The following is a 12,440-nucleotide window of genomic DNA, read 5'->3' as shown; positions in this document are numbered from 1 at the left end:
AACATTGAGTGAAGCCTAGTTATGGCGGCGAAACATTCATGTGTGTGTGCCATGTTGCCATGGCAACAGCTGTCCTGATGACAATGGCGGCTGTATTTTTTTCTATAAATTTTGCTGTAATAATTTTGTCATTAAAACATAAAAGAAATAACTTGCTTCCTTGTGGAATGTAATCCCTTGTGTTTTGTTATTTAAAATTGTACTGTTGCGACACCATTTAACCACGCAAGACGGCATTTTAAATATTTTTTGTGAAACAGTGACGCAGTTAATCAGTCGGTAGTTCACGACGTAATGGCGGCCGACTAGCTTACTATGGTGAGAGTGTGTGCGTGTTTATTGTCTTTACACGATCGCTAGCTTACTATGGTGGCTTCACGTTGTTTGTTCGTAATACGGCGTCCGTCTTTTTTTATACGTCCATGTCTATACTTATATTTATTTTTTAACACACACATGGGCCGCTCGGTGGTCAAGGGGTTAATGAGGTTATTGCTAACTCTATGAATATTTTTTTTTCCAACACTGATTAGCGCAACCTGCTGGTGCGTTTCACGTTCCAATTAAGCATCAGCATAATTCGGCATTGTGCGCCACTGAGTCGCATTATGCTCTGTAATTGGAAAACAGCCAATATGAGCTAAATTTTGTATTAATACTCTACTCTTTGAGCTAAATTTGAAAGGTTGGCTATGTTTTAGAATTTGGATTAAGGTCACGAGTTGCCTTATTACAATAATTGTTATCTTTATAAAGTTTTAGGCTCAGATGAATAGAAAAATTGCATTGAAGTATTTAAATAAATGTGTGCATATATTCACACAATATATTAAGTCTGAGTGCTCAATAATAATCTAGAACTCGAGAACGGCTGGGTCGATAACGATGATTTTGGATTTGAAATGTTTGTCGTAGTACAGGGAAGGTAGGTTTATAGGATAAAAAACATAAAAAAAATAAGTAACGAATGAACAAAGTACATCGGGTTATGAAGTAGCTAATTTAAACCGTCTGTAAATAATTAAGTAAAATCAAAATTGTTCAAAAGATAAATAATAAAATATACGTATCCAATGACGGAACATTTTATTCAACCCTTTTCATTTTCTATTTACCCCAAATGTGAGGCAATTTGTAAAAAAAAATACGGGCAACATTATTTAAGGCGCCAACACGTAGTACATATTTGTATTCTCTTTGGGCGTATTCAGAAAGAAAGCTTGAAACTTATAAGCGCTTATCGGCGCTTATAAGCGCTGGTAACCCGCGTACGCGTAGGAAAATATATGAACATGCGCTTATAAGCGCTGATAAGTTATAAGCTTTCTTTCTGAATACGCCCTTTGGCGCCAACAGCGCCACATCCGCGGTACTGCATTCACGTTGCGTAATATATTTTAGTATTGGCATTTGGCACATAGTATTGGCATAATTTGGCAAAAAACCATATAGAAAATAAATGATTTATTAAGCAAATTTTATGTGTTAAATTTTAATTAGAACTGAAAATATCCTGGGACATAATATTTTCATCACTCATCATTTAATTTTGACAAATTAATGTTACCAGAATGAAAGATGTACCTAGAGTGCGTTTCACGAAAGAGTTCCCCTGCCGTTATGTTGGCATACCTGACTGTCAAAAACGAAAATATTTTTTTTTAATCAAAAATGACAGAGAAAATATTCTCCTTTCTTCCTAGCCTTATCCCGTATCTTACGGGGTCGGCTGCCTAGAAAGGAGAATATTTTCTCTGTCATTTTTGATTAAAAAAAAATATTTTCGTTTTTGATAGTCAGGTAAGCCAACATAACGGCAGGGGAACTCTTTCGTGAAACGCACTCTAGATATGGTACAAAAATATGTTTATTTAACAAAGGGTTGTCACTTGTCATAGTGAAATGAAGTTAACCTTATATCTGATCTTATGCGAAGCTTATATCTGATCTTTTTATGTAAAACAACTAAAAAGTAATTATTATAATATAAAAGTATTCTTCTCTTCCTTTTGCGTTTTAAAAATATTCTTGAGTTCCTATTAGTAAAGAATATTTTAAGCTGGCAGCACAGAAATTAACATTACAGGAGACATCAGACAGGAATTTACAATTCATATTTTTTGAGTACCACTGTTTGTTGAGTGCTATCTTGTCAAATAGTTTTAAAAAGATAATGTGTAATTAATTTATTTTTAAAATTATCTACACAAAATTTGCGTATAAGTTCGGGTTTTTGTTAAGTGTATTTCAATACGATTTGTCTTTGACCTACTTGTAAAATTAGTAACGTAACTAAATGGCAAATATTGAATGAGTATCTACAGCGTAGCTGTACTACTTACATGCCTTCACTTACAACAAAAGTAAGGAATGGACGACGTGTAACATATTTTTTTATTAATCACAGTGACTATGAGCTTCAACAATGTTTTCTAAACGAAATTTTATTGTAAACGTTGTATAGTTTTGTTAATAGATCAAATACATTTTATGTAATTTATAGTTTTGGAAAATGTTATTGTAAATAAAACGTAGTATGCTGTTAATTTTCTTCCATTAATTAAATAAACATAATCATGGGTCTTCTTATATCGAAAATTTGGAGTTTATTTGGCAATGAAGGTAAGTACTGATATATATTGCTTAAAATATCTAAAAATTCGAGCATGCATGTTTTATGATAAGATAACTTGAGATGGGCCTAAATGTAAGATATTTGGCCTTCAAGTAGTAATAATAAACAGATATTTTCGTAATCGGCATTACATACATTATCATTGTCTCTGAAGGTTTAACTGTTTTAAATATTGTAATTAACTATTTCAGAACATAAGTTGGTGCTAGTGGGTTTGGACAATGCTGGTAAAACGACAATACTCTATCAGCTACTGTTGGGAGAGGCTGTGCATACACGGCCCACAATTGGGTCTAATGTGGAAGAAGTGGTGTGGAAAAACCTGCGTTTTGTGATGTGGGACCTGGGAGGACAACAGAGCTTGCGCTCTGCTTGGAATACATATTACACTAACAGTGAGGTAGGATCAATTATGTAATAAAGATATTACATGGCTTTGTTAACTTTCTATGTTTTTCATCATTGTTGACTTGCTTCAAGTGTAAATATATGCAACTATAAAGAGCAATAAATGATTATGATGTTCTCAATTGCATGTTCTAATAATTATATTTATAAAGTAACATAAATAATTTTAAATTTTGCAGCTACAAAACAATAAGTTGCTATTGGAAAACAATTATACCAAAATATTTAAAACACTCATTAATTAATTGCTAATATTAATTATAAATACATTATTATTTAGAATATACTCATAATAGATGAATTCAAGTACCAGCTTATGCAATTGCTGCCAATGCAATGTATTTCTCTTATATTTAATTCAAGCATTTGCGAAATGTATTACATAAACTGCTGTGCAAAGTTTGGTTTTATGCTAATTGTAAGAATAATTATTGCACCTTTTAGCTATATGAATCTTTCATGGATTGGAATTAGTATATTAATAGCAAATATTGTTAACCCTTGTTTCATTATTGAAAAATTTGACACACATCCTCAATCCTATCATTAATGAACCCTAAAATATTTCATACCAGAATCAATTATATCACCAACTTTAATTGTTATTGTATTGAAATAAAAATTGCTTCTACCTGCTCAGAAATCAAAATTCTTGCTATAAATTATGCATAAGTATAAAATATTTTAACATGATAAAAACAATACAAAATTATTTCTTGTCTTGTTACAGTTTGTGATAATGGTCATTGACTCAACTGATCGTCAGAGACTAAGCATAAGCCGGGAGGAGCTTCATAGAATGTTGACACATGAGGAGTTGAGCAAGGCTTGTCTTCTTGTATATGCTAATAAACAGGTAATTTAATTTAAAAAATAATATATCTGTATGGATAATTTTAGAAGGAAAATTCATTAATATTAATCAAAAAATGTGGATCTCATTGAAAATTATAATCAAGGAGAAAAGAGGCAAACATCTATTATATCAATAATAATTAGTAAGTCTCAATCCCATAATCCAGATGATTGAAAATGATAAACAATCTACATCTATCATAAAAAAAGATATTAATATACATTTTTCAACTTTGTAAATGTACAAATTGCATCTAATCAATTATAATTACTTTACATTTGTACATACTAATATAAAGAAAATTAGCCTGGCTTTAGCATATAGAAAAATAGTTACTATAGAAATTAAACTACCAAATCAAAAATGAAGTTAACACATATGCAAACCGTTTTTGGAAGCCAATATTTGTCATGAATAAATATTCAGATATGACATCATCATTTTATATCAGAATAACATGAGTCTTCATTAAATTATATAAGATGCTCAATTATAGCTTGACTTGTAAAAAAACTTGTTATAGGCTGTCAAGTTTAAGTTAATATTTTATTTCATACTTACTTTCCGTCTGTGGCATTGCCCTCGTGGTTAAAGAAAATCCTGCACATTTATCGTTCCTGTGGGATTTCCAAAATAAAACCTAAGTTTCAAGTATCTTTGTACCAAATTTTGTCCAAATTGGTTGACTGATTGAGGTGTTAAGAAACAGACAGACAGACTAACTTTCGCATTTATAATATTAGTTAGGATAATATGTGAACTCATATATTTTCACAAACTTAGTAAGATATATGAATGTTGAAGTTTGAGATCTATATTTAATGCATTCAAATTGAACATTTATGGAGATTGAACATGGAGTAATTTCCTCATCGAATAATGCATAACTGGTACAACTCTTGTGTAATAAGGTTGTATAAAGTGTTTACGAAAGTTTTTAGTCTCAATATGTTTCACTTGTTGGTTTGGTTGATAAGTACATACCATTCGTCAAACACCAATCAATTGAGTAAATAATGGTTCATCTGTTATTTCTGTAATGCAATCTTGTTCAATTGTGAAGTGGTAATATTATATTGTCATGTTAGAATTTAGTTTAATTGATGCATAATTTTTATGTGTGCAAGTTAGGCTATGCAAACTAGTAGTAGACAAAATCTATAAGTATTTAAAAATACATATATTTGGTGTGATGCAATATGCATCTGTTTCACATCATAATATATATATATATAAATCTCGTGTCACAATGTTTGTCCTCAATGGACTCCTAAACCACTTAACCGATTATAATAAAATTCGCACACCATGTGCAGTTCGATCCAATTTGAGAGATAGGATAGTTTAAACATGTAGGTACCACGGGCGAAGCCGGGGCGGACCGCTAGTATACTACATATTATTTACAAACAAGTAGGTGATTGGCCATCTGTGTCATGCTAGACCCACTTTTTTGTGTAAGTCCAGGACTGAGAATCAAAACCAGGATGCTTCTATAGTCGTACATTAATCACTGTACCAAAGAGGCAGGCATGAGGCATCATATATTTAAAATAAGATAGAAGCTTAATTAATATAATATTTTTATTATAGGATGTAAAAGGATCTATGACAGCTGCTGAAATTTCTGAACAACTGGACTTAACGTCTATAAAACATCACCCCTGGCATATCCAAGCTTGCTGTGCGCTCACTGGAGAAGGGTAAGCTTTTTATTTATTTATTTACACTTTATTGTGGTGGCATACAAATAAATCCTTAAAATTAAAACTTATAACTAGTCCAGCACAGAATGCGGCCTTATCACTTATGGGCCGATTTTTCAATGCTTGGATAAAACTTATTCGTCGAATAATGTATAAAACTACCATTTTAAAAACGTATTCTTATTGCCCGTATTTGACAGTTTACATGACATTTTAATATTATCGTGTAATACTTTATTGGACGGATAAGTTTTATCCAAGCATTGAAAAATCGGCCCTAAGAGTGACAGCTTTTCCAACAGTTATAAATAATTTGAGTTTTGTATTAACATGAAGAATAGATTTCATATTTTGTTTTCAAACTCAAACATTCATTTATTCAATTAGACTACTATTTAGTAGCACTTTCGAATCGTCATTACATGAGTATTTTTAACATTTATCACCGATTCGGAAAGCAGTATCTATGGAGAAGAATCGGCAAGAAACTCCATAGTTGCTCTTTTAAATTATGTCAATATTAGTTTGTTTGGATTTAACTGATTCTTAAGCAACTAGTATAAATGCGATAAAAAGTTCCACAAATTATACTTATGTACTTTAATACATTTTGATAAAAGCAAAGATTTAGGACTAAAATATTAATGGTTAAATATAAATAGACTAAAATATTAACGATTTTAATTTTTGTTTCAGTTTACATCTCGGCCTTGAATGGATAGCCAGTAGAATAAAGAAGAAATGACGAACACATTTGTGATTAAGTTTATTAGTAAGCTCTATTGTTAGAACGTCAATATGATGGATAATAATATTTTAATAAATAAATTTTAAAGAAATAATTGTTGTATTTTATGTAAGACGATTTTTGCATAATAGATGTATTGGTTTGGATGTTATAAACTATAAATCAAACAAAGATTAAAGTATAATAATTGATGGTTTTATTTCGTCTATTGATTCGTGAACAGATTGTACATGATACTCTTAATGCTATGTGCATAAATACAACCAAGCTTTCAATAATCTTCATAGTAAAATTATGTAAAATAAATAAAACTATATATAAACATTTTTACAAAATTAGTTTCAAGAGCGATGTATTTTTATCACAAATAATTACAAAAAAAAAATATGTTTATTTGTAATGATTATAAATAAATTAAATTAACATAATTTTTTATTTTTATTTTCATACCTAACTGACTCAAATCATTGTACTTAAGTTTTACATAATACAATATATACAAAAATGTAAATAATATATACAAATGTTATTATGAGAAGATCAATTTCACGATAATTTTCCTATATTATTTCTAGACATTCAGTTACATAATATTATTATAATGGAACACAAAAACATTTATGATTATTTCATTCATTTATAACTGGTAAAGGATTATGCACTGTTAAACTGTATCAATGTAAAATAAAGCAATAAATACATATTTGATATTACATAAATGAAGTATTATTGGAATGTTTTAACATAGATTGTAATATATATACGAATAAAAAATACTTAATACAGTTAAAATTTAAAAGAAGAAATTTATTGGAATAAGCATAGATAAATAAAGCGTTTGTTACTAAACACTTATTAAATTAACATTCAAGCCCATACTGTACATTTGAATATAATATCACAACTGAAATAAGTTTGTATACGAGATCCAGAGTACCCTACCTAACTTTAAATACGATTCAGTTACTTAATATTATTACCTAAGATTATTATTATCTAAACTACAATAAATATGTCAAAAATGTTCAGTTTCATATAGCAATAGTAACACTGCGTCAAACGACGGCATGTAATTGATTTCAAAACAGGGAAAGATTTAAATTATGACTAAAAATAAATTATTTAAAAGATTTCGAATCCTTTATAAAGTTACATTATTTGGTCCTGAGGTAGATACTTCTAAATCGAGACTTGTTTTATTATGAATAAATAGTGCATAGGTACTGAAAATCTTAGCTTAACAAAACAAATGTAAAATAAGCGTGTCATAATAGATTTAATAAATTATGTCATCTTGCAAAGCTAAGGCGAATTTCATATTTTCATTTAATATCCTATCAAACATTTACATTTTACATTCAAACTATACCTAATTAATTTTCTAGGTTCGTCGTACAGTTGACTCCAATCTCGGTATTCGTCAGATACTATCAGATCTGTAGCTGGTCTTATACCAATGCGTAGATTTATAAGTCTTTCTATATGTTAGTCTTCGATGACAAGAGGTCACCAAAACTTTATAATAATTGTATTATTAGATACTATTTCAAGTTAGTCTTTAAAACCGAACTCGATACGTCTTAACTTCCATTGGCTCCAAAGTGATATTAGCTAAACTACTTAGATTCTTATAAGTCTTAAGGCCGGTCAGACTGACCGAAACCAGGTTGTTAACAATGAGTCCATTAAATTTAGTTTCAGTCGTAAATCGGGAATTCGTCTGAGGCGAAGTATTCCCAACATCGCAACTAAATCCAGGTCTATGCAGTACCATAAAGCAGGAATTGCTCGGAAACTGCTCCAACACTTCGTCAGTGATAGTACGCATTGATACAACGTGTATTCCGCTCGGGAAATTTGTCAAAAACGATTGATGTTCCTTCACTTCAATTTCACCGACCTCACTCGTATCCACCACATAAGCGTTCACGGGATAGTTGAGTGTTCTGCTCAAATAGTCAGCAGTCTGCGAAGGCAACTCGTAAACTGGCGCCTTTTGTTCTGTATTAAATCTCCGTTTATGGAACGGTCCGGTACCTTGCCGATGTGTATCTCTTTTAGCTCTCTTAGTATTTAAGGGTTCCAATAGCAACCAATTAGTGAACACGGTTGGCTTATTGTCAACGACACCTTCACCTATGCCTCTGAAATCGTCATAAAGGGTCCTACGGTCCATCATAACTTCGAGTCGACCGGGCTCAAAGGCAGCCGCTCCTTGAGCGTGATTTGTAATCAAAGTCATTCTTGTTTCATCGTCCTGTATCCAAGCCATAGTTGTGATCGGATAATAGTTCGCTTCGATGCCCAGTTTATCAACTTTCACTCTCCGTTGATATTGAAAACCGTTTTGATCAGTGTAAAATTCTGGTACCTCCCCGTTCTGTAAATTGGTTTGTATTCGCATATATAATTCTGTATCCCTGTTTTTGGGAGGGCTCTCGTAATCGACTATTGTCTCCATGAAAATTCCGTGTGAAAGTGCATGATCATCCACGTTATAAATTCTAAGTGTATGTACTAGGAAAGGCAAATACATAGTGGTGATCTCAGTAGATATTGGCCCCGAAACAATAATAACATTTTCATCTTGCATGTTATTCGGTTTCGTATATTGACCTAATACATCTTTCTCGGGTGGATCATAATCCGGCATAAACAAATAAGCCCCAGAATGCCTCTGAGCACTTTGATATGCACCAAATTGAATATCCACGATATTTTTCTTGCGAATATCTTTTCTGTACACTTGTCTTAAAAATCCAGTGTTACGATCGACGAGTAATTTCATAACCTCGTTCTCTAATTGTATATTTCCTGGCATCATTTTTTTAATAACAAAATTATTAGCTCTGTCAGGGTCAGATTTTTGTTCAGTGCAGTTGTTACAAAATACTACGCAGTGCTGGGAATGGTTCGTGTATTCTTCGAGATTGTAAGTCACTACGCTAAATCCTTCCAGGGTGGCCACGAACATTACATCAAAGTTAATGTCGCTTATTGCAAAATTCCCGTTATCACGGATATCAATATTGGGCGTTATTTGGTATTGCACATATTTTTCGTTATGCGTATCGTATACTCGGACGTTAGTAGTATTTGATCTGAGCGTTATGACTTCCGTCCTTTGCTCTGCCAGAGGATTAAAAAGAATGACTTTCTTTTTATCGACGACAGACACTAGCATTTTTCTGGGTTGTTTTCCGTATGTTTCCCATTCCAGTTCACTCTGAAGAATGGACTGTGTGTGAAGTTTACTATCGGGTATCATCAGGGTAGTGAGGGCGGCTTCTTGCAAGCGAATGCAGTGGTAAATACTCGTGAAGAGTTTCGTTCCGTAGTCATACATGACGCTCGCTTTGGAAGTTCCAGTGATGGCATCATGATGTTGGAAAAGGCCTAAATTTCGTCGAGCTGTGATCAATTGTTCGTAATATTTTTCCAGTTTTCGCTCCGATGATTCGAACATGTGCTTGTTAGATTGCCTAAGGAAATTCGACACGAGAGTAAATAGTATCTCCGCCGTCCGGAGGTGGTGTTCGAACTGCCTCGCAACAATCTTTATATAAGGTCTCGTAGTATAATAACCAGACCAATAAGCCGGTTTCCCTTCACTGAAAATATCCGAGTAGACGAAGAAATCTCCGCGTAATGTGGGAATGCTGCCGTGTCTCGCCTTAACAGCATTGAAGTAATCAACTGGTGTACCGAAGGAAACATCGGCGTCAAATATCTCCTTGTGTTTGTTAATGTAATTGAACATTTTCATATAATTGACGTACTGAGCGTCGAATTCAATGCCATAGTCGTATCTAAAGTCGTCGCCTAAAGGTACGAGCACAACGTTGTGTGTGGTGAGCGAGCCGATGCGGTCGTACTCTTCCATGAGCGTTTTTGACTTACTGTGTAAGTTTTGTTCCGTGATGTCCTCGTGCTTCGCCGTGTACTCCGAGTATTCGCCGGGGATTTTCCTAAAATCAAAACTGAGGCAAATAGCAGGATGGGGGCCGCACGTGCTCTTAATAGAATAAATATCAAAGGGTTGGTTGTGAATAACTAGGGATGGTTTATTAGAGGAGAAGCCGGGCATCCAATAAAATTCTTCAATTTGTTTTTGCGCGAACCATTGTTTCCAAGCGTAATGTATCCTTTGTATGATAGCGCCTTCTAGGCCGCTTTTGTCTAGCAGGTACGGCACCGTAGCTCCGTGGCCGAATGGATCTATCGACCAACCTACTTTTGGAGTTACACCAAGGTTGGCTTTGACCCAAACGTGACCTGGTGAATATAAAACAGGAGTAAGTATTTTACAGTATTACAGCACATTTAGAACAGTTTTAACAAACATATACCTTCAATGAACTGATCTATTAATGAGTATATATGAGTGCACGCTTCGTCAGGCATTACCCAGCCACCCGTTGTGATTTCGACTCTACCCTCTTTCACCAATTTTTTGAAGGCCTGTAAAACAAATTAGTAGATTAATTTTATTTATTCCTAAAATATAAAGAACGACAATGGTAATTGATAAATATTTCAGAAATGGTAACATTGTATTTGTATTTAGAGTTGCGAGTACAAAATAAGGATCAAAGAAATACACCTATACAGTTCGATTTAAATATTTCCACTACAGTTAGTTACACAGTAAACCAAATTTCAGTTAAGTGAGATAGATGTCAGCAAGTGCTTGAAAAATGGATTTTGGAAATGCATTTGAACAGGAATGACGTATACACGAACGATGCAAGTTAAATTAAAGCTTGTATTTCTTGAACTGTATGCGAATAAGAAATTACAGACTGAATGGGATGTTAGCGCAACATGTTATTGTGATTCAATTGAACAAGTAATATGGGTTGCATATATTGATACTGAGACTGTTTAACTCAATTGAAGGCTGATTAATGCTATTAGGAGCTATTCTAAAATAAAGAATGCGCGTCTCCTGACTTTATATGAAAATATTATCTTAAGAAATAAAAACTAGTATAAAATAATAGAATACATTTAATAGTTCAGGATCCATCGCCCATTTTTGCAAGTGATTACTATCAAGCTAATTTTCCGTGAGTAGCTTTATTTTGATGAATATAATAATTTCCCTGTACGAAACTCTCGATTGTGGTAGCAACTAGAGGTAACAAGGATAAAATGTTTTAATTTGATGGTTCTCAAATATGTATTTACATATTACTAACTGATTTTTTTTTGTTCAATCTCAAGATAATTAGGTATCTAAATTATTCGAAAAAATATTTGTCCAACAAAATCTATTGTTTGATCAAAGAGTCCCCTCTTTCTAATGTGTATCGATAACGAGGTCATCCTAAAAGATTACTAACCAGCAGATTTTTTTGTTTTCACTTAGTTAATATTTGTATAATTCAACAGACATATTGTCCTACAAATTGCGTAATAAATATTTGAGAACCATCAAATCAAAACATTTTTTTCTTGTTACCTCTGTTAGCTACCACAATCGAGTTTCGTACAGGAAATTATTGGGCGTCTCATCAAAATAAAGCTACTCACGGAAAATTAGCTTGATAGTAATCACTTGCAAAAATGGGCGAAGGATCCTGGACTATAAAGCCTCTCCTTTTGAGAACAATACTTTGATTTTATTTGTATCAAACTTCAAATGCATTTAAATAGTTCGCAGACAGAAACTAGTTTGCAAGTGCGCCGTTGCGTTTTAAATAGGTACCTTCTGTCATTATCGTCTGCGACTGTGGCCAGGGTAAGTATGTAATCATTCTAAATAATTTGATGTTCTGTAGGTACGTATCTTGCTTACTTATGCGTTTTGTTAAAAAAAATAGTTCAGAAAATTCTTTAGTAGTTACTAGTTAGTTAAGTATATAAAAAAAAATATTTATTTAAGTTGCGATCTGTAATTCAATCGTGAAATACATTCTTGCATAATATACATTCTTACATAATATTTTTAAATCTCTATAAATTCGTCGCATACATTTTGCATTAAGTATCTACGTTAACTATATAAATGTTTCGAATACTTAACATTGTTTGGGGAATGTTTTACAGCCAAAAATAAAATGAATGAAATTTCAATGGAACAAG

At 32.5% G+C, this 12,440-nt stretch overlaps 2 protein-coding genes across 3 annotated transcripts in view; one reads left to right on the top strand and one right to left on the bottom strand.

The window, feature by feature from the left end:
* The first annotated feature begins 2,320 nt into the window (after positions 1 to 2,320).
* On the top strand, positions 2,321 to 6,781 carry Arl5 (ADP-ribosylation factor-like 5). Its single transcript, XM_090103761.1, has 5 exons — positions 2,321 to 2,622; positions 2,827 to 3,035; positions 3,774 to 3,899; positions 5,493 to 5,602; positions 6,302 to 6,781. Exons 1-5 carry the CDS (start codon positions 2,577 to 2,579, stop codon positions 6,348 to 6,350), a joined length of 540 nt encoding a protein of 179 aa, XP_089959887.1. The 5' UTR covers positions 2,321 to 2,576; the 3' UTR covers positions 6,351 to 6,781.
* A 106-nt stretch (positions 6,782 to 6,887) lies between these two features.
* alpha-Man-IIb (alpha-Mannosidase class II b) overlaps positions 6,888 to 12,440 on the bottom strand; it is a 67,176-nt gene continuing 61,623 nt past the window's right edge. For both annotated transcript variants that reach the window (XM_090103725.1, XM_090103718.1), the window contains exons 7-8: positions 10,703 to 10,814; positions 6,888 to 10,628 (exon numbers count right to left, since the gene is read on the bottom strand). In XM_090103725.1, coding sequence (XP_089959851.1) covers positions 7,912 to 10,628; positions 10,703 to 10,814 — 2,829 coding nt within the window. In that variant the 3' untranslated portion in view covers positions 6,888 to 7,911. The remainder of the gene's footprint in view (positions 10,629 to 10,702; positions 10,815 to 12,440) is intronic.

This window comes from Colias eurytheme, chromosome 1, assembly GCF_061535395.1.
Source record: "Colias eurytheme isolate Ceu_HAF_F1 chromosome 1, ilColEury1 Martin Lab GWU primary, whole genome shotgun sequence".
Taxonomy (NCBI): domain Eukaryota; kingdom Metazoa; phylum Arthropoda; class Insecta; order Lepidoptera; family Pieridae; genus Colias; species Colias eurytheme.
Note: the sequence above shows the minus strand (reverse complement) of the source record. Positions and strands in the feature narration are given on the sequence as shown.

Excerpts from the sequence above, each read along its gene's own strand:
- Arl5 (XM_090103761.1), top strand. The coding sequence starts at position 2,577 with ATGGGTCTTCTTATATCGAAAATTTGGAGTTTATTTGGCAATGAAG. Across the intron at positions 3,036-3,773 it reads CATATTACACTAACAGTGAG|TTTGTGATAATGGTCATTGA; the intron begins GTAGGATCAATT and ends GTCTTGTTACAG. Across the intron at positions 3,900-5,492 it reads TTGTATATGCTAATAAACAG|GATGTAAAAGGATCTATGAC; the intron begins GTAATTTAATTT and ends TTTTTATTATAG.